This window comes from Hordeum vulgare, chromosome 2H (assembly GCF_904849725.1).
Source record: "Hordeum vulgare subsp. vulgare chromosome 2H, MorexV3_pseudomolecules_assembly, whole genome shotgun sequence".
Lineage (NCBI taxonomy): Eukaryota > Viridiplantae > Streptophyta > Magnoliopsida > Poales > Poaceae > Hordeum > Hordeum vulgare.
In genome coordinates this window covers 55,228,912-55,250,493 of record NC_058519.1, presented here as the reverse complement: position 1 = coordinate 55,250,493, position 21,582 = coordinate 55,228,912, and the positions used below count along the sequence as shown (strand labels likewise).

At 49.0% G+C, this 21,582-nt stretch overlaps 1 protein-coding gene across 1 annotated transcript; it reads left to right on the top strand.

The window, feature by feature from the left end:
- Window positions 1-209: 209 nt before the first annotated feature.
- LOC123424890 (DEAD-box ATP-dependent RNA helicase 10) lies at window positions 210-5,623 on the top strand. Its single transcript, XM_045108581.1, has 13 exons — window positions 210-543; window positions 631-754; window positions 843-912; window positions 1,649-1,711; window positions 2,436-2,510; window positions 3,128-3,247; window positions 3,602-3,643; window positions 3,762-3,836; window positions 4,246-4,392; window positions 4,563-4,700; window positions 4,822-4,933; window positions 5,013-5,101; window positions 5,196-5,623. Exons 1-13 carry the CDS (start codon window positions 357-359, stop codon window positions 5,322-5,324), a joined length of 1,371 nt encoding a protein of 456 aa, XP_044964516.1. The 5' UTR covers window positions 210-356; the 3' UTR covers window positions 5,325-5,623.
- Window positions 5,624-21,582: the final 15,959 nt, after the last annotated feature.

Genomic DNA, 21,582 nt, shown 5'->3' with positions numbered 1-21,582 from the left:
TTTATTTATAAATTAATTCAAAGTTTAAAGAGTTGGTTTCAAGACAAAGGTAATATGCCAAGTAAATAAAAACAAAAGGAGTATATGAAGTGGGCCATTCCCGGACCGAGGCCGCTCCCAGCGGCCAGGCCGAGCATGCCGGCCCACGAGATTTTCCCACCCTCCGCTTCGTCCGCTAGGGTTTATGCCGCCGCGCCGACCCCGCGGCCGTGTGCGCCAAGTTCTGTCTCCCGTCACATAACCAGCAACCGCCGAGCGCCACGCCTAGCAGACCAACCCCACGCCGCCGCCGCATTCACCCACGCGCGCACAGAAGACTCCAGTCTTCTCCTCTCCTCTCCTCTCCCCCCGTAGCCATGGCGGTGGTGGACAAGGCGGCCGCCGGGGGCGGCGAGGCGCAGCAGCGGGAGCCGGAGCCGGCGGCCGAGGCGTCGACGTTCGCGGAGCTGGGCATCTGCCGCGAGCTGGTGGAGGCCTGCGACGCCATGGGGTGGAAGCAGCCCACCAAGATCCAGGCGGGGGCCATCCCCCACGCCCTCCAAGGTACTACCGGCGGCGCCGCCGGCCGTTTATGCGTGCAGCTGTGGTGGTCGCGGGTCGTTGATTCTGGGTTCGGATTTTTGGGCGCAGGGAGGGACGTGATTGGGCTGGGGCAGACGGGGTCCGGGAAGACGGGCGCTTTCGCGCTGCCCATCATCCAGGCGCTGCTCGAGCACCGCCAGCCCTTCTTCGCCTGCGTCATGTCGCCAACGAGGTTACTTTCCTTTGCCTCTCCTTCCCGAGATACATTTCCTTTTTCGATAGCTTGCGTGGAAGCTTACCCTGAGGCTGTGGGGGTTCAGGGAGCTAGCCATTCAGATTGCAGAGCAGTTCGAGGCGCTAGGGTCAGGGATCGGCTTGGTTTGCTCAGTGGTAAGTGGCGCTGATACAATTGACTGTTTATCCAGTTCTGCTACTAATTACTCCCTCCGTTCCTAAATATAAGACCTTTTAGAGATTGCACTATGAACTACATACGGATGTACATAGAGATATTTTAGAGTATATATTCATTCATTTTGCTCCGTATGTAGTCTCCTAGTGAAATCTCTAAAAGGTCTTATATTTTGGAACGGAGGGAGTATATGCTACAACCAATTGGATGCGCATACTGCAATATGCTTTGTGTCTTTGCGCGCATCCTAGGTCTGATTAACTAATTGTTGTAATAGCTGGCTGTGAATTGTTGGCTACCTGCCTTTGATCGTATTGCGCGCATAACATGAAGAGGAGTAATGTCAGGGTGCTGTTTTGAATTCTGAATATATGTAGCCTATTTCAACTTTGGTGAAGCCAAAGCATAGGGGAACATAGTTATTACTATATTTTTTTAAAGATCATAACTAAATTGAATAAGTTTGTCGCTTTACGAGCCCATAAGGACAATTTTAGTGTTTGTTGATGACCTTTCTCCTCCACAACGGCAAGACTGCTTCAGTGTTTCACTTTCACGCTGATTACTTCTGCTCAGTATACTTAGATGAAATTTTCTATCTTCTATTGCATTAAGATGTCTCTTGGTGACCATGGTACAACCTACTTAAATCAAGTATTCGTCAACAATAGGAGACTATTGAGTTACTGTTTTAAGGTATTTCCCCCTTTTCAGCTTGTTGGAGGAGTTGACCGGATGCAGCAAGTGTTATCCATTGCAAAACGTCCACATATTGTGGTGAGTATCCTCTACCCAATCCTAACCTAATAAGTACAATATAGGTTCTGTATTCTCTGTGCTTTGAAATTGCAAGTGAGTCATGTAGATTAAAATCCACACACAACCATCAACTCCTTCAAATCCCAAAGTGGAAAAAAGCTCTGGCATCAGCATTATCATATACTAATTCTTGGCCTTAAGAAATGCCCTTTTGGCTAACCTGAAGCTTCTTCAATTAGACAGCTTATCGAGCCTTTTAACTCCCCTTTATAACTTATGGTACCATTTCTAGTAACTCTATTTGTGAAAGCTCTTGAGGGTTTATTGATAGATAATGTACCTGAAGTTAATATACTCCATTCCAAGTTAAAGTGCATATAGAATTATAGATTTTGTCGTAAGTCAAAGTTTTACCAAGTTTTTAGAAAAAGTATTTTAACGGATATCTATATGGAAATAGAGGGAGTAATATAAGCGCTTTTAATTTTGAAAGCCATTGTGATGACAAGCGTATCCTTATAAGACCCAAGATGCTCCATTTCACTGAGTTTAGCATATATAAGTAGCTTCTAGAGTCTAGTAGACACGGGACTTGGGTATACAAGCTAAGGCCAGGATCTTCCATTGCATACACCAGTCACAAGTAGCAAAAAAAGAGAGCTTTTGTTCTCTTCCGGGACATTTGAAAACTGTCTTTATCAGGACTTAGCTTGTTTTATTTATCATTTCCTCCGAAATGCAGGTTGGAACTCCTGGCCGTCTTTTGGACCATTTGAAAGATACAAAAGGTTTTAGCCTAACCAAAGTGAAATACTTGGTACGTATTCTTTGAATTATACTCATCTTTTAATGCGTACATTATCCAGCTGTTGCATTTATGCTTATAATTAGACCATTCTGATTGTTGGATGACAGGTACATGATTCTGTTAAGTTGAACTTTCATTTCTAACAGTCAAAAACCATATCTAGTTGCTACAGATAGAACCTGCATTACAGAACGGAGTAATGTGCAATATAGAAAAGTGGCTTCTCACAAAACCTATCTTGCCTGTTAAAGTGGAAACTTGCATTTTCCAGGCAGTGTTCCCCTGAATTGTTAAGCTAACAATCCAATATAACAAGATATGTTATCATTTTAATTACTTTTGTTAAACTGAACCACCCTAGTGCGCGCGTCATGAACTAGCAATACATAAATGAATCGGTAGTTGTTTTCCATTTGCTTGACTGGTTGTTCTAATAGTTTCTTTGTTGCCAATTAGCAATGTGCTGATTGATCATAAATATGTGATGATTATATTGTTTGGAACCTTCATTGTAACTACTTCTTGACATAACTAGTGCATACCTCTACAGTTTGGACCAATTATACGAACTTGTTTAAACTTGAATGCTTTCATTTTGACGTGTGGTCAATGTTCTTGGTTTCTAGGTACTTGATGAAGCTGATAAATTACTTAATTTGGAGTTCAAGGAATCACTTGATGATATTCTGAAGGAAATTCCTAAAGAAAGGAGGACTTACCTTTTCTCAGCCACAATGACCAAAAAGGTTGGTGGTATTCAAGAGGTTTTGTTATGATTTCTCTGATTCAGTGTAGCAAAGGGACTAAAATGTCAACAGCCTGCCATTATTGTATTTGTCAGATTGATGTGGCCTTGTTTACCACTTTGTTTGGTGAGAAATAGTGCACAGATTGACATTTTGTCATATAACCATTGATTCTGCTGAACTCAGCACCTCTTTGTATTTCTAGGACTACTACGTGAACATGCTCTTCCAAGTTGCAGCAATGATATTTCTAGCCATGAATAGCCTTATTTTTCTAATTGGTGCTTCATGGCTTTGCTACGTATGCGTTTTTGTTTGCCTGAATGCAGAATAGCTTATGGGTTTTCTTTGCAGGTAAGCAAACTGCAACGTGCTTGTCTCAGAAACCCTGTTAAGGTAAATCTATTCTTCTTTTTATTCTAGGCATTCAGTAAGAAGCAAAATGCTAATAGTAGAGGCCTTTTGGGCTGCCTTCTTACTCTTACTAATAGAAGAGTAACTTTTTGGGGACCAGGTGGAAGTATCCTCCAAATATTCTACAGTGGACACACTTAAACAAGAGTGGTATTTCGTTCCTGCAGATTACAAGGTTATTTCTTGATCTTCTTAATGTAATAATGTAAATTTAAGAAGCGGCAAGTTCCGTTCCTGTTTCTCAATATCAGGACCAATGGTTCTGTGCCCATGTAACTTGTGTGATAAATTGCAGGCCTGCATTATATCTTTGGATTTTCTTTGAAATTTGAACTGAGAATCTGGACTTCTATACATTTGATATTAGCAGTACTGATAAACCTGTGTTGATACCCTTGGACTAAGATTCACCTATGCATTTTATAAACAATCCTGATAAAGAATGCTCATGTTTATACCCTTGGACTTTAGGAGATGAGTTTACATACATACTTTTTCTGCCTTGATATTATATTTCTCTATTTACCAACAGTGGATGGAGTACTGATTTCCCTTTATTCTTCATTTGACATCTTCGGTTTCAGGATTGTTATCTTGTTCATGTTCTGAATGAGTTGCAAGGGAGCATGATCATGATCTTTGTGCGGACCTGTGAGTCAACAAGACTCCTTGCTCTTACTTTAAGGAATCTTGGTTTTAAAGCTCTCTCTATCAGTGGCCAGATGAGTCAGGTTTACTCTCGTAACTTTTCTATCACACAGACGAAAGTATTTGATTTTCCCATTCAATTAGGCAGCCTTTTGAGGTGGTATAAGTGAGATCCATTATGGACATGTTAGTTTTCTTAACATAAATAATGCTTCCCGCTGCAAATAGTTATTTTTTTTGTTCTCTTTATCAGGACAAAAGACTAGGTGCTTTAAACAAGTTCAAAGCAAAGGATTTCAACATCCTTATTTGCACTGACGTGGCGAGTCGTGGTCTTGACATTCAAGGAGTTGACGTGGTTATGAATTATGATATTCCAATGAATTCTAAGGTTTTCTATCTGATATATTTCAGCACCTGTTGCCGATCATCGCATATTGCTTTTATTATTGAGAAAGGTCATGCATTTATGTTGTCATTGATTTTAAAATCTTATACTGCACCAAATGCAGGATTATGTACATCGGGTTGGTAGGACTGCTCGTGCAGGGCAATCGGGATATGCCGTGTCCTTTGTGAATCAGTACGAGGCTGAGTGGTTTAAGCTGATTGAGCAGCTCCTTGGTAATAATCTCCCTTGTTGCTTGTCTTGTTGCACACATAACGAAAGATTTCTTTCTAAAGTCATCACCTATTTTCACAGGTAGGCAAATTCCTGACCGGAAGGTAGATATGGATGAGATCCTGATACTTCGTGAGCATATATCTGATTCAAAGAGGATCGCACTGACGGTACGTACTTGATGGAGCAATCAGTTTGAGGTCTCCATAAGTGCTATGGCAGCTGTGGTGATACTAAAGTTACCGTTTTGTTTCTATATGACAGAAACTGAAGGAGGACGGTGGTCACAAGAAGAGGAGGAAGGCAGCGGAGGATGAAGATGATGAAGAAGAGGAGGCTCCAAGAGGTCACCGACAGAAATCGAGGTCTTTCAAGAAATCATCAAGGCGATGATAGCACTCGGGGTCCAGATAGGTGGAAGCTCCCGCCTCATGACCAGTAGATTCCGTATATACCGCTCCGCCTTGCGAAAGGTATTCATCGAAATTTTGCCCGCAGTTGGTCCGACGCACCAGCCATGTTAGTTCCTTCGTGTACTAGCTATCCATGCTATCTTTGTTAGAAGGTCAGCACACTTTGAGCAATAGCTATTTCTCTGTTTGACACAAGGTTTCACGTGTATGCTACTGCCTTGTACTAAATGGGCTACAATTAATATGGATCGGAGGGAGTACATGAATATTTCACATTTACATCGAACTCGTCTCTTATGGATGGACTCTTATGTACCCTGCTGCAAACCTATCTTCTTGCTCTGTTCGCCCAATGGAGTCTGACTTTGTAGTTGCGGAGTCGTGTCGAATGGAGCCTAGATGGAGAGATCACCGCTTCTGAGCGCACGTGCGACGTCGCTGGCGATGGTGATGCAGAAGAAGAGCCAGCTGAGGAGCGCTGCCCGCACCGTCTCCGCCAGCCGTGCCTCCATCCTCCATGGCACCATCGCATCCGAGAGGCACCACTCTTTCTGCAAGCATCGCTCTCCAAATGAACACCCAGAAATCGCAGCGAGGAGAAGAAAAACGAAGAATCGAAGAGAGTGAAGCATGCTTACCTAGTTACCTTGGTGAGGCAGGAGCGTCTTCCTGTCTGCCTTTAACGGGCACAAATGTTGACCGATCTCTTGAGTAGGGGAGCGTCATAGGGGCCGAAAGTGAAAGCTCAGGGAATCGGTGGTGCAACCGTGCAAGTAAAGCAAAGAAGAAACAGGTGGCCGGTACCATCTCTTTCACCGTCCAATCCATGCCAACTAATATCTCTCTCAATTTTTATGCTAAAATATCAAAGCTCTAGGTGATGTGAGTCCTATTTTCTGATTATGTATATGCCAACTAATATTTCTCTCAATTTTTACGATAAAATATCAAAGCTCTAGGCGGTGTGAATCCTATTTTCTAATTATGTATATGCCAACTAATATCTCTCTCAATTTTATGCTAAAATATCAAAGCTCTAGGTGATGTGAGTCCTATTTTCTGACTATGTATGCCGCGACATTACGATTTGGAGCTTTGATGCCAAAGAAAGTTCGGGGGACCTTGATAGTGAGAGACAGTAGAAACACACGAAGAGAGGAGACGAAAGGGAGTTTGACAGAAAGACAAAACGTAGGAATGCCAGAGCAACACGTATGGCGATTTTGACTGAAAAAGAGGGTCTACTAGAATCGTCTCCCTCGCTTGAGCAACATAAATGCTGGAGGCGGCTTCAAATCGAGCCACCATCTCTAGCGGATCCGTTAAAACTGCATCCTGTATAAATAGTATATGTTTTTCTGAAATGAATTTGTAAAAAATTCTAGTATGATACATGCAGATCCAAACGCGACCTCGTCCATGAGCGTGCCCGGGCGTGTCCATGAGCCTTCATATCGTCCTCATATTTGAGATGGATACGAGAGACCTTCATGTCCATCTCAAACGTCCGGACTGACCGGCACCCCTTATATCCATCTGAAATTTGAGGACGATATGAAGGCTTGCGGACACATCCGGGCACACCCCGTCAGTCCATCACGTAGGACATGACCCCATCCCGAACCACCTTTTCTCTTCATTATTCTCTCTCTCTCTGATGAGGGCATCTGTGGGACCAATGGTTTATCTATCTAGATGGAACGTGAGGCATACGAGCATTCCAAACGATGTTGCCTTCTTCTTCTCACCAATCACATGCAAGTGACTGGACATATAAGAAAAAATATAAAAGATGCGGATGCGCGGACAAAAAAGTAGGGGTTTAAAACGGATACGCCCGATCACTGACCAGTCGTGTCCGTAGGCGTTTGAGGGGCCGGATTTGCAAGTTCCGGCTGTAGATCCTCTAAGCCTCCACATTTCAAGGTTGTGGCAAGATCTTTCGAGCGCACTACATCTCGAAAAGCTTCGCGCAAGTGACATTTTCCTTCCCGCTCCTCTTCCAACCCCCGCATATGATGTCATGGACTCCCCCCTATCACTACTCATCCGCTGGCCTCGAAGGCGACCCGCCATAGCCTAGGCCAACACCTCGTCCACCCCTGCCATTGACAACTCGGGTGCAGAGGTGACAAATCTTATGCTACCACCGACACGTCAACTTCGAGCGCCCCCCCCCTAAGGTGTTGCGGTGAAGAACCGAAGGAAGAAGGCATGCGTGTTGTTGCCCTTGTCATCGCGCGTTTCTCCCCCTCTTCCCTTCGCCATGAGGAAGGCAAAACTCTGGCGCCTACCCGCTACGATGCACTTGGAGATTTGCTGATGTGGTAAAAAAAACCTCCTCCCTTCCTTCGCTGTAGATTGTTTTGACTAAATGCAATATGATGGTGGAAGAATGGTGGCAATTGTGCAGTGTGTGTGTAGTGATGAATTTGTGCATTTGGGAGGACCGACCTTCAATGACAAATCATATATAGTATGATGGATGATTCTATTAGGACCAATTGTTTCATTCTCGACCGGGCATCAGTGGGGCACTTTGATCAACTGCATGTGGAGGGCAAAGATGCTGAATTAAATGGATCAATTTCAACCATGATGGATGATGGGGGCATCTGTGGGACCAATGGTTTATCTATCTAAATGGAACGTGAGGCATACGAGCATTCCAAACGATGTTGCATCTGGATTTAGCATGGCATATTATTGATTTTAGAGTTTTACATCTTATCTATGTTTATCTCAAAGGGGTGAGGACAAAACAAGAAATAAATAATGAAAATTCTTCCCGGAGAGGTCTTTCTCAAGATCGAGACTTCATTGGATTATTGGGTTGATGCTTGAGTCAATTATCATCTTTGGCTATAGTTTACTTTTATTCTGCAAAAGAAAGTCTTTGTTATTAATTTTTTCTAGAATCGATAGGGACTATATATCTACTGGAGTAGAACTTATCGTGAATCACTTGCTGAGCTTTAGGCATTGAACTATGTATCCTTCATATTTGAAACCAAGTATAGCCCGAGCTTCTAAATCTCAGCCGATACAACCGATGTATTGACCGATATATCAGTTTCGGGAGTCTAACTATATAGATACAACATATTATTTTGTAAATATCATTTTCATACATACCATTCGATATAGACCCAAATATTGACCAATCATTATCTCATCCGGTATGTACACTAAGCACATCTCCAATAGATAGTCCAGACATAAAAATAATTAACTTTTAGACCATGTGGACAAAAAACGGTGCTCTAACAGACGGTCCATATGCAAAAAAAAATTGAACCGCGGCCTTTTCGTGATTTAAAATCCAACACCTCGCGGTGCAAATTTACATTACGAGGTGCATCTGGTCCAAAACCAGCCGCCGCCCGCGAACGCCCAACCGTCACTTCCTTTCCGTTCCTGCCCGCGCACGTCCGCCCACTCGAAGACCAGCCGGTCAGAATCCGCCGCCGCGACCGCGAAAACCACGCCGTCGGCGCCGCCACCACCCCAAATCCTCGCCGCCGCCCTCCGCCGCCGTCGCCTCCCTCGCCGGTAGCCGGCTCGCAGCCGCCCGGGCGCCGCCGGATTGAGAGGCAGCCGGCGCGGGATTCGGCGCCTCCGGCGGTCCGGCTGCCGCGGTAGGCCTTCGCCGGGTCTAAGGCTGTCGCCGACCTCGTCCCCGTCGACCGTGAGCCTGTTCACGGCCGTTGCGCCAGCCGCACGACCGCCGCATGAAGCCCTCCGCCCGGCTGCCGAAGTACTGTTCGCCGCCCGCCGGGCTCCTCTTGGCCGGCTTCGAAGCTCTTTTCTTATCACCGCCGCCGTCCGGAGGAGCCGACCGCAGCCGTCAGCAGCAGCCAATCCAACCGGCAGTCATCTTCTTCCACCGCGCGCACTAGATGTTCGACGGAATTCCCCAAGGTAAAAAAATGACGAAACTTGATGATTTAACTTGGGATTGGATAGTATGTTTGACGGTGGTTGTGTGCAATGTAGATGAGCTCGGTTCACTCCTCTTTCGTGGATGATTCATTGTCGGACGAGGAATTTGATTTGCATGAAAAAGAGGAGGTTGCTATGCTAGTGGCCATGCACAAGAGGAAGAAACCGAAGCACGGTGGTTCCGTTTATGGTCGTGCGTTTTTTCCGGAGAATTACTTTGCATCATCATTTGTTTTTCCGGAGAATTACTTTGCATCATCACTTGTTTTTTCGAAGAATTACTTTCGATGCCGTTTCAGAATGTCGACAGCGGCTGAACAACAGACGCGCGGCTGCTGGCTGGTTTTGGACTATGAATTTGGACCATCTATTGGAGTTGGTCTTTTGAACCATGAGAATTTGGACCATCTGTTGGAGTTGGCCTTTTTTCGAAGCTCCAAAACGTACTTTTTAACGGTCCAAATTTTACATCTTCGGTTTTGGACCGCCAAATTTTGAACCATCTATTGGAGATGCTCTAATATAGACCGATCATAGATGACGACAATTCTTCCTCGGAAATAAGTGGAAAAATAAGATTATGTATTTACAACTTCATAATATTATCAAAGTCATGCATAACAGTTTGTAAGAACACATATATAATGTATTGTTTTTAATAAGGACTAGTTAAGTGCCCGTGCATTGCCACGGCACAACAAAGATATTAATTAAAACATGATTGTAATGGTAAAAAAAATAGAGACATGCATGGGCCAAAAGTTGAAACCATCAATTAGCCAAAACTTGAAAGCATCAATTATTGCCAAGGCTTACGTGAAGAATGTGTAGTCACCTAGTGATGGCTTCCTTATGGTATTCATATATTCCCCTTGGGATGGGACTGCTAGTTAACCTAGTAAGTTCGGCCTTAGTCTTGTCGCTAGCTTATCATATATTCCCCTTGGGATGGGACTGCTAGTTAACCTAGTAAGTTCGGCCTTAGTCTTGTCGCTAGCTTACGCATCATCCAAAATAATGTAACAAGCTCCACAACATAGCTCCAGAATTGTGTTGACCTTGATTCTTGATCACGAAATTGCCACATATCCAATTGTGTTGACCTTGATTCTTGATCACGAAGTTGCCTCTGATCCCTCTACATTCTTTGAATATGAGGAAAAAGTTTCATGCAAATCCACTCCATTTTGTTCTCTATCACCATTGATCTCCTTCAACAAGCCTTCTCATCATTAGTTACGACCTAAATCATCTCCGCGCAAACTTCTCTATTTTACAGCCCAACACATGCAAGAAAAAAACAAAGTGTCAAACATACATCCCATACACCATATAATGTATGAGGCAAACATAAACAAAATTTTCTATATCAATAAGATCTTTGTGTCTGCCATTTGCATATGAATATAAGTTAAACTCCTAAGTTAATAAAACATATACTCGAAATGAGGACACAACGGAACGTAGAACTGAAAATGTAAGTCCACGAACATATATGCTAAAAAATAATGAAAATAGTAAAGAAAAGCTGCAACATGCACACAAGGATAACAAAAAAAAATGCAAAGGAAAGACATACCATGATCACCCAAATAATCTGGCATGCAAATATCACTTTGTATAATATACATCTTTTCAAATAATCTGATATGCAAATATCCTGCAAGCTCACAAGCCAGCAAAGACCAATGAACTACTGAGGAACAGGGATGCCCTGAGGGTTGGCTGAACAAAAGTTACAATGATACATACCTGAAAAATACATTTCATTATGTCAAACAAGTAAACAACCAATTCAGAATCACTGGTCATTTCCTCAACTAAAATAACATGTTGCATGCTAAGTCATTCAAGTGTGATTTGTCTCTGACTCAAAATTCAGAGTGTAGCACCAATATCTTATCAACAGTTATTGTACTGGACAAGTGTACTCCATTTAGCAAAAAACTGAGAGAAATGCAAAAAAATGTTAATTAAAGAATTACGATCCACAATTCAAAATAGAAGAGAAGTGGAATAGAAGGAGTGCAAGATTTTCCTCAGAACACAATAGTACATCACCAAGCTAGTGGTGAAAATACAATAAATTAAATGACAAAATACACAAGCGCAATGTTATGTAATTAAATAATGAAACTAATGCCCACTACTTCACTATTAAACAAGTCCATTACAGTTGTCACTCCTTGTTATGCATGTCGTTGATATATCAACCTGGAGCAACAAAATAAAATTCAGTTCTTAGATACATATAACCTTGATATTAGTAAAAAATGTTTGGTTTTGTTGTGTTATTTCCATTTTCTATGAACATATTGCTAGCCATGTAAAGTTGCTACAGACAACAGACAACGAAATATGGGGTCTCCTAGTGTGGCGTCATGTAGACATATGTTACCATTGATGAAAGATCATGTAAAAGAAGCCATCGTGATAAGTTTGTTTTCTTTTAGCTTACATTAACCTGAATACTGAAGGTAAAGATCTGACATAAAAAAATTAGGACAAAAAATAGTTAGCTAGTTCCATATGCATCATGTCCTTGGTGCTTGCTGGTCTCTAATAGTCTGACCCCCCTTATCTAGTGCATGGGAGTTTACTGGAGGGTAACATGAATAACAAGAATATGACAAACGGGTAATTTCATATCTTTAGCTCCAATTGTATGCAATTCTTTTATTGCTTATTCGTGCTAGAAACAAACATTTTAGAGAGACGTGGTACTGTATTCCAATTCCTGCCATACCCCACTTGATACACTAATATAGCAACCAGATAACAATGTAGTCGTTGGTAAAGTGACCAGTGACATATCCTAATTACAAACCAATCTTGCATGAGTACATTTATTTATTATATAAGTACTCCCTCTGTAAATAAATATAAGACCTTTTAGATCACTGGGAGGGGGGGGGGGACACTAATAGAAGAACAACGACACAAGAGATGTAGATTTGTAAAAGATTGTTAGTGGCATAAATTTTTTATTAAGAGATTGCATTTAAATTAAATTATAGTCTGGCTATTACCTTGAATTTTGGAATCCTCATATTCACCTTTCGTCTAAAGGGACATGCTTAAAACATTAACCACCTGATGCAATCAACAGGGAATAATTATTAGATATGATGTATTAAGAAATTCTAAAGGTTTGGAATTAGATATTTTTTGCTTACGTCGTGGCATTAATGGAATTTTTTAGGCTTAGTTAGAATTATACTTCTATAATTTGTTAAGGCACAAACTAATCCGGTTCGGCTCTCACATGGGGCCATGGGGTTTGAAAAAATTATGAATTGATTCGACTCTCTTCCTCTTCATGTCTACAAAAGCACAAACAAATAACTGGAGATGTTATAATTGATTCTTAGTGCCTAGAATCTGTATGATTTCATACTTCTAGGACATGGGAATAAACTTGCCATTCAAAAATTTCGCAACCCAGGAAACGCTCCATCCTCATGCTAATAACCAAGGATTTACCTAGGAAACACAACCACATTCAGTGTTACATTAATTTACTTACTAATTAAAAAACATCTTCCTTCCCCAGGTTCCAAAGCTGGGATAAACATGACACATGCTTCAACTCCACCCTCCATATATGCGATCCCTAGTTCATGCGATGGAGAATTATGTGTACTCCCTTTCTGCTGGCCCGGCTCAATCATGTGCCCTTTTCTCACCTGCTGCATCAGCGACCACATCAGGATCACATATCAATATAGACATCCTAGCAGATGGTAGCATTTGGATATGGATGCAGCTAATACAACAATCAATATGGAGCAAAATGAGTTGTACATGTACCAGGAGACCTAGGGAGCGTTTGGATCCCTCGCCACTTTACCTTGCTAGGCAAGGCCAACCTCGCCGACGAAGGAGAGCTAAATCGACTCGCTCGCTCAACCGTAAAAAAAAGCTGGAAACTATGGGCAACGAGGGCAGCTCGCCTAGGAACCAAACCTCCGCTTCTTTGCTCGGCCAGGCGAAGCGAGCCCTTGCCTAAGAACCAAACGCTCCCCTAGTGACCCTGTGTTGTGGGTGTAGGACTGTTAAAATTTCCAAGGTGTTGCCCTTGCGTTAGATTGGGCAATGGTTATTGTACCGAGTGAGTGCACCGTGCATGGCAACCTCGCGTTGAAAGGATACAAACCACAGGGAGATGACGCATTATTACTTTCTGCATTTCATCTTATTTCTTCCATTTCACCAAACAAACGAATAATGAAGCAAGCAGTATAAATTGAAGGGACCACTTGACTTTCATGGGAAAAAAGACAAAAAAAAAAGAGAAAAGGGGAGGAAGAATTTTACCTGAGCAGAACAAGAGGCTCGCCAGGCTACCTTTGGTAAGACCAATTTGAGTCGCAAATAAAGCCAGTTGCCGACGGCCCCCGTAGGCATATGTGACCCTATGCCGACGGCCCGCGACAACCGTCGGCATACAAAACACCGTCGGTGTACCTCCACGTACGCCGACGGCCACCGTCGGCGTATAAAGGCCGTCGGCATAGATCTCTTTATGCCGACGGTGGCCGTAGGCATAGTAGACCCGTCGGTGTATCCGCGGGCCCGACTACTCGACGGCCAACGACCGTTTGACGCCGTGAAAGATATGCCGACGGCCCTAACGGACACCGTCGGCATAGCTCTGATGCTCCACGTCATCGATCCGCGGTTCATACCACGTCATCAATCCGAGGAAGCAACAGGCCTCGGGCATACCAATTTTGACTACGCCGACGGTTTAAACGTCGGCATACCTATATATATTTTTATTTCGATATGCCGAGGTTTAACTGTTGGCATACCTATATATATATATATTTTATTTTGGTATGCCGACTGTGTAACCGTCGGCGTAGGTCCTTTTTTTTAATCTTTTCCCTATATTTCTTTATTTTGATTAACCATCGCGTACGTTCAGTTTTTTAAAAAACTTGTCCCTATGTCCAAGTTATATATAGTCCATGCTATGAAAACCCGATCAAACCCCGTCCCGCGGAAGTGAAAGGGTTAGATCCGGCGGTCGACTATATAAGGATTAGACGGGACGGGGTACATGGGGAGGGGGGGTAGCAATGCCGCCAGGTGTTGCGGTGGGCGTCCTCCTATACTTGTGGAAGCGTGGTCGCAGACGCAAGCACCCGAAACTCGGCTCCGGGGTGTGCCCCCCTCACGGGCGTCGCTCCCGCCGTGTCACGGAGGGAGGAAACGGCCACGCCGGGCCAACATGAAGGGAATCTTGGGGTGGGTTGAGCGGGGACCGTGTTCGGGGGTGTAGCTATGGGCTGGGCTATGGCAAACCGATGAAAAGATCCACCGGTCAAACCCCGTCCGGTGAAAGTCAAAGGGCTAGATCCGATGGTCGACTATGTCAGGGTTAGACGGGACGTGGTACATGGGGGTAGCAATGCCGCCAGGTGTTGCGGTAGGCCCTCCTACGCTTCTTGAAGCATGGTCACAGGTGCAAGCACCCGACACTCGGCTCTGGGGTGTGCCCCCCCTCACGGGCATCGCTGCCGCCATGCCACGGAGGGGGTAAACTGCCACGTCGGGCCGACACGGAGGGAATATTGAGGTGGGTTGGGAGGGGACCGTGTTTGGGGGTGTAGCTATGGGCTGGGCTATGGTAAACCGGTGAAAATTTCCACGGTCAAACCCCGTTCGACGGAAGTCAAAGGGCTAGATCCGGCGGTCGACTATGTCAGGGTTAGACGGGACGGGGTACATGGGGGGTAGCAATGCCACCAGGTGTTGCGGTGGGCCCCTCCTACGCTTGTGGAAGTGTGGTCGCAGGCGCAAGCACCCGACACTCGGCTCCGGGGTGTGCCCCCCTCACGGGCGTCGCTGCCGCCGTGTCACGGAGGGAGGAAACGGCCACGTCGGGCCGACATGGAGGGAATCTTGTGGTGGGTTGGGCGGGGACCGTGTTCGGGGGTGTAGCTATGGGCTGGGCTATGGCAAACCGGTGAAAAGATCCATCGGTCAAACCCCGTCCGACGAAAGTCAAAGGGCTAGATCGACGGTCGACTTTGTCAGGGTTAGACAGGACGGGTACATGGGGGGGGGGTAGCAATGCCGCCAGGTGTAGAGGTGGGCCCTCCTACGCTTGTTGATGCGTGGTCGCAAGGGCAAGCACCCGACACTCGACTCCGGGGTGTGCCGCCTCCCGGGCATCGCTGCCGCCGTGTCACAAAGGGAGGGAACGACCACGTCGGGCCGACATGGAGGGAATCTTGGGGTGGGTTGGGCGGGGACCATGTTCGGGGGTGTAGCTATGGGCTGGGCATGGCAAACCGGTGAAAATGTCCACCGGTCAAACCCCGTTCGGTGGAAGTCAAAGGGCTAGATCCGGCGGTTGACTGTGTCAGGGTCAGATAGGACGTGGTACATGAGGGGTAGCAATGCCGCCAGGTGTTGCGGTGGGCGCCCTCCTATACTTGTGGAAGCGTGGTCGCACGCGCAAGCACCCGACACTCGGCATCGGGGTGTGCCCCCCTCACGGGCGTCGCTCCCGCCGTGTCACGGAGGGAGGAAACGGCCACATCGGGCCAACATGGAGGGAATCTTGGGGTGGGTTGGGCGGGGACCGTGTTCGGGGTTGTAGCTATGGGCTGGGCTATGGCAAACCGGTGAAAAGATCCACCGGTCAAACCCCGTCCGGTGAAAGTCAAAGGGCTAGATCCGATGGTCGACTATGTCAGGGTTAGACGGGACGTGGTACGTGGGGGGTAGCAATGCCGCGAGGTGTTGCGGTAGGCCCTCCTACGCTTGTTGAAGCATGGTCACAGGTGCAAGCACCCGACACTCGGCTCTGGGGTGTGCCCCCCCTCACGGGCATCGCTGCCGCCATGCCACGGGGGGGGGGGGGGGGGTAAACTGCCACGTCGGGCCGACACGAAGGGAATATTGGGGTGGGTTGGGCGGGGACCGTGTTTGGGGGTGTAGCTATGGGCTGGGCTATGGTAAACCGGTGAAAATTTCCACGGTCAAACCCCGTTCGACGGAAGTCAAAGGGCTAGATCCGGCGGTCGACTATGTCAGGGATAGACGGGACGGGGTACATGGGGGGGGGGGGTAGCAATGCCACCAGGTGTTGCGGTGGGCCCCTCCTACGCCTGTGGAAGTGTGGTCGCAGGCGCAAGCACCCGACACTCGGCTCCGGGGTGTGCTCCCCTCACGGGCGTCGCTGCCGCCGTGTCACGGAGGGAGGAAACGGCCACGTCGGGCCGACATGGAGGGAATCTTGTGGTGGGTTGGGCGGGGACCGTGTTCGGGGGTGTCGCTATGCGCTGGGCTATGGCAAACCGGTGAAAAGATCCATCGGTCAAACCCCGTCCGACGAAAGTCAAAGGGCTAGATCGACGGTCGACTTTGTCAGGGTTAGACGGGACGGGTACATGGGGGGGGGGGGTAGCAATGCCGCGAGGTGTAGAGGTGGGCCCTCCTACGCTTGTTGATGCGTGGTCGCAAGGGCAAGCACCCGACACTCGAGTCCGGGGTGTGCCGCCTCCCGGGCATCGCTGCCGCCGTGGCACAGAGGGAGGGAACGATCACGTCGGGCCGACATGGAGGGAATCTTGGGGTGGGTTGGGCGGGGACCGTGTTCGGGGGTGTAGCTATGGGCTGGGCATGGCAAACCGGTGAAAATTTCCACCGGTCAAACCCCATTCGGTGGAAGTCAAAGGGCTAGATCCGGCGGTTGACTGTGTCAGGGTCAGATAGGACGTGGTACATGAGGGGTAGCAATGCCGCCAGGTGTTGCGGTGGGTGCCCTCCTATACTTGTGGAAGCGTGGTCGCACGCGCAAGCACCCGACACTCGGCATCGAGGTGTGCCCTCCTCACGGGCGTCGCTCCCGCCGTGTCACGGAGGGAGGAAACGGCCACATCGGGCCAACATGGAGGGAATCTTGGGGTGGGTTGGGCGGGGACCGTGTTCGGGGTTGTAGCTATGGGTTGGGCTATGGCAAACCGGTGAAAAGATCCACCGGTCAAACCCCGTCCGGTGAAAGTCAAAGGGCTAGATCCGATGGTCGACTATGTCAGGGTTAGACGGGACGTGGTACATGGGGGGTAGCAATGCCGCCAGGTGTTGCGGTAGGCCCTCCTACGCTTGTTGAAGCATGGTCACAGGTGCAAGCACCCGACACTCGGCTCTGGGGTGTGCCCTCCCTCACGGGCATCGCTGCCGCCATGCCACGGAGGGGGTAAACTGCCACGTCGGGCCGACACGGAGGGAATATTGGGGTGGGTTGGGCGGGGACCGTGTTTGGGGGTGTAGCTATGGGCTGGGCTATGGTAAACCGGTGAAAATTTCCACGGTCAAACCCCGTTCGACGGAAGTCAAAGGGCTAGATCCGGCGGTCGACTATGTCAGGGTTAGACAGGACGGGGTACATGGGGGGTAGCAATGCCACCAGGTGTTGCGGTGGGCCCCACCTACGCTTGTGGAAGTGTGGTCGCAGGCGCAAGCACCCGACACTCGGCTCCGGGGTGTGCCCCCCTCACGGGCGTCGCTGCCGCCGTGTCACGGAGGGAGGAAACGGCCACGTCGGGCCGACATGGAGGGAATCTTGTGGTGGGTTGGGCGTGGACCGTGTTCGGGGGTGTACCTATGGGCTGGGCTATGGCAAACCGGTGAAAAGATCCATCGGTCAAACCCCGTCCGACGAAAGTCAAAGGGCTAGATCCGACGGTCGACTTTGTCAGGGTTAGACGGGACGGGTACATGGGGGGGGGGGGGTAGCAATGCCGCCAGGTGTAGAGGTGGGCCCTCCTACGCTTGTTGATGCGTGGTCGCAAGGGCAAGCACCCGACACTCGACTCCGGGGTGTGCCGTCTCCCGGGCATAGCTGCCGCCGTGTCACGGAGGGAGGGAACGACCACGCCGGGCCGACATGGAGGGAATCTTGGGGTGGGTTGGGCGGGGACCGTGTTCGGGGGTGTAGCTATGGGCTGGGCATGGCAAACCGGTGAAAATTTCCACCGGTCAAACCCCGTTCGGTGGAAGTCAAAGGGCTAGATCCGGCGGTTGACTGTGTCAGGGTCAGATAGGACGTGGTACATGAGGGGTAGCAATGCCGCCAGGTGTTGTGGTGGGCGCCCTCCTATACTTGTGGAAGCGTGGTCGCAGGCACAAGCACCCGACACTCGGCATCGGGGTGTGCCCCCCTCACGGGCGTCGCTCCCGCCGTGTCACGAAGGGAGGAAACGGCCACGTCGGGCCAACATGGAGGGAATCTTGGGGTGGGTTGGGCGGGGACCGTGTTCGGGGTTGTAGCTATGGGCTGGGCTATGGCAAACCGGTGAAAAGATCCACCGGTCAAACCCCGTCCGGTGAAAGTCAAAGGGCTAGATCCGATGGTCGACTATGTCAGGGTTAGACGGGACGGGGTACATGGGGGGGGGGGGTAGCAATGCCGCGAGGTGTTGCGGTAGGCCCTCCTACGCTTGGTGAAGCATGGTCACAGGTGCAAGCACCCGACACTCGGCTCTGGGGTGTGCCCCCCCTCACGGGCATCGCTGCCGCCATGCCACGGAGGGGGTAAACTGCCACGTCGGGCCGACACGGAGGGAATATTGGGGTGGGTTGGGCGGGGACCGTGTTTGGGGGTGTAGCTATGGGCTGGGCTATGGTAAACCGGTGAAAATTTCCACGGTCAAACCCCGTTCGACGGAAGTCAAAGGGCTAGATCCGGCGGTCGACTATGTCAGGGTTAGACGGGACGGGGTACATGGGGGGTAGCAATGCCACCAGGTGTTGCGGTGGGGCCCCTCCTACGCTTGTGGAAGTGTGGTCGCAGGTGCAAGCACCCAACACTCGGCTCCGGGGTGTGCCCCCCTCACGGGCGTCGCTGCCGCCGTGTCACGGAGGGAGGAAACGGCCACGTCGGGCCGACATGGAGGGAATCTTGTGGTGGGTTGGGCGGGGACCGTGTTCGGGGGTGTAGCTATGGGCTGGGCTATGGCAAACCGGTGAAAAGATCCATCGGTCAAACCCCGTCCGGAGAAAGTCAAAGGGCTAGATCCGACGGTCAACTTTGTCAGGGTTAGACGGGACGGGTACATGGGGGGGGGGGGGTAGCAATGCCGCCAGGTGTAGAGGTGGGCCCTCCTACGCTTGTTGATGCGTTGTCGCAAGGGCAAGCACCCGACACTCGACTCCGGGGTGTGCCGCCTCCCGGGCATCGCTGCCGCCGTGTCACGGAGGGAGGGAACGACCACGTCGGGCCGACATGGAGGGAATCTTGGGGTGGGTTGGGCGGGGACCGTGTTCGAGGGTGTAGCTATGGGCTGGGCATGGCAAACCGGTGAAAATTTCCACCGGTCAAACCCCGTTCGGCGGAAGTCAAAGGGCTAGATCCGGCGGTTGACTATGTCAGGGTCAGATAGGACGTGGTACATGAGGGGTAGCAATGCCGCCAGGTGTTGCGGTGGGCGCCCTCCTATACTTGTGGAAGCGTGGTCGGGCCGACACGGAGGGAATATTGGGGTGGGTTGGGCGGGGATAGAGTGAATTTTAGAGTGAAAATAACTATGCCTACGAGGTAACCGTCGGCATAGAGTGAATTTTAGAGTGAATTTTTTTTGTCTTATCCATCCACAACCTATCCTTTCCACCACTCATCTCTCTCTCGCATCCCAGTCCCGCTCCCCACAGTAGTGCGCCGCCGGCCCTCTCCTTCGCCTCGCCCCGGCGCGACCGCCGACCCTCTCCTTCGCCTCGGTCGCGCTCCGGTCCCACCCCGCTCCGGCCCCGCCGTCCACGGCTCCACTCCGCCCCGCCGTCCGCTGCGCCGCTCCGGCCCCGCCCCGCCGTCCACTGCTCCGCCCCGCCCCGGCCTCGCCGTCCACGGCTCCACCCCGCCCCGCCGTCCGCTGCGCCGCTCCGGCTCCGCCCCGCCGTCCACTGCTCCGCCCCGCCGTCCACTGCCCCTCCCCGCCGTCCGCTGCGCCGCTCCGGCCCCTCCCCGCCGTCCGCTGCGCCGCTCCGGCCCCTCCCCGCCGTCCACTGCTCCGCCCCGCCCCGGCCTCACCGTCCATGGCTCCACCCCACCCCGCCGTTCGCTGTGCCGCTCCGGCCCCTCCCCGCCGTCCACTGCTCCGCCCCGCCCCGGCCTGGCCGTCCACTGCTCCGCCCCGCCCCGGCCTGGCCGTCCACTGCTCCGCCCCGCCCCGGCCTGGCCGTCCACTGCTCCGCCCCGCCCCGGCCTTGCCGTCCACTGCTCCGCCCCGCCCGCCCCGACCCCGCCCCTCCCCAGCCTTTCTTTTTGTGCAGGTCGCGGGTCTCTCTTTTTTCTTATAGAGCAATTTTCTTATATCAGAAAATCTATCTCTCTTTTTTTTCCTTTATTGTACTTCGTATATTTCTTTACAGAGGGACATGCGTTCTTGCATGTAGGCTTGAACTCATAGCTATTTATCTTCTGATTGAGAAATGTGTACCAAACTGCATAAACGGAAGTTTTGATTGTGCATCATGTTTCAGATTTGTGCAAGAATCATGTTGGTTTACTGAATGTGAAGAATGTGGATTGACAAGATTTCTATGATCTAATTTTTTTTTATTCTATGGAATTTGCAGACTTTGTGGTGTTGCATCTCATAAGCGTTGACGCAACTTTTGGTCCTTGATCATCTTATTGCTTTTGGACTACTTCCTCTACATCCGAGGGTGAGATGCAAACCCACCTCATACTTCGGGTTTTTTTCATGTCGCCAGATTTTCTTTTCACGTCAAGTCGCGTAACCTAGGCGTCTCCCGTCCGAAATGGTTGCATCGATAAATATGCATTTAATTGCATATTTATCACCACAATTGTTTCGGATTGTCCAGCGTTTTCCACGGACAGTCCGGGGATGTGTAGATTGGGTACGTTTTCCATGCTCTATCCCGTTTGAAGACAGGATTTCGGCGGCGCCTCCCCGTTGTTCTCCGGATGCATATTCTCTCAGCTTTTTGCCGAGACTTGTATCTGGAGAACAGCGGGGAGGTGCTGCCGAAATTTTGTCTCGGAACGGGATAGAGCATGGAGAACGTACTCAATCTACACATCCTCGGGTGGGATTAGGACCCTCTTTACCTATTAGAGATGTAGGTGGATTCAGTGCCTTTTCTCGTTAACCCGATAGAAAATAAAACCTCTTTAATGAATCCATAATTTGTATGTGATTAAATTTAATGAATCCATAATTTTGTTGTGTGGCTCGTGATACAGTAAAGGATGACAGATAATAAGTGGATGTACAACGGTTTTATCCGTCGGAATCAAGTGACAACAGAGTGGG

Bases quoted from the DNA above. Each gene is read 5' to 3' on its own strand.
- LOC123424890 (XM_045108581.1), top strand. From the start codon at position 357: ATGGCGGTGGTGGACAAGGCGGCCGCCGGGGGCGGCGAGGCGCAGCAG. The intron at 2,511-3,127 runs GTACGTATTCTT...CTTGGTTTCTAG, and splicing joins TAACCAAAGTGAAATACTTG to GTACTTGATGAAGCTGATAA. The intron at 3,837-4,245 runs GTTATTTCTTGA...CTTCGGTTTCAG, and splicing joins TCGTTCCTGCAGATTACAAG to GATTGTTATCTTGTTCATGT.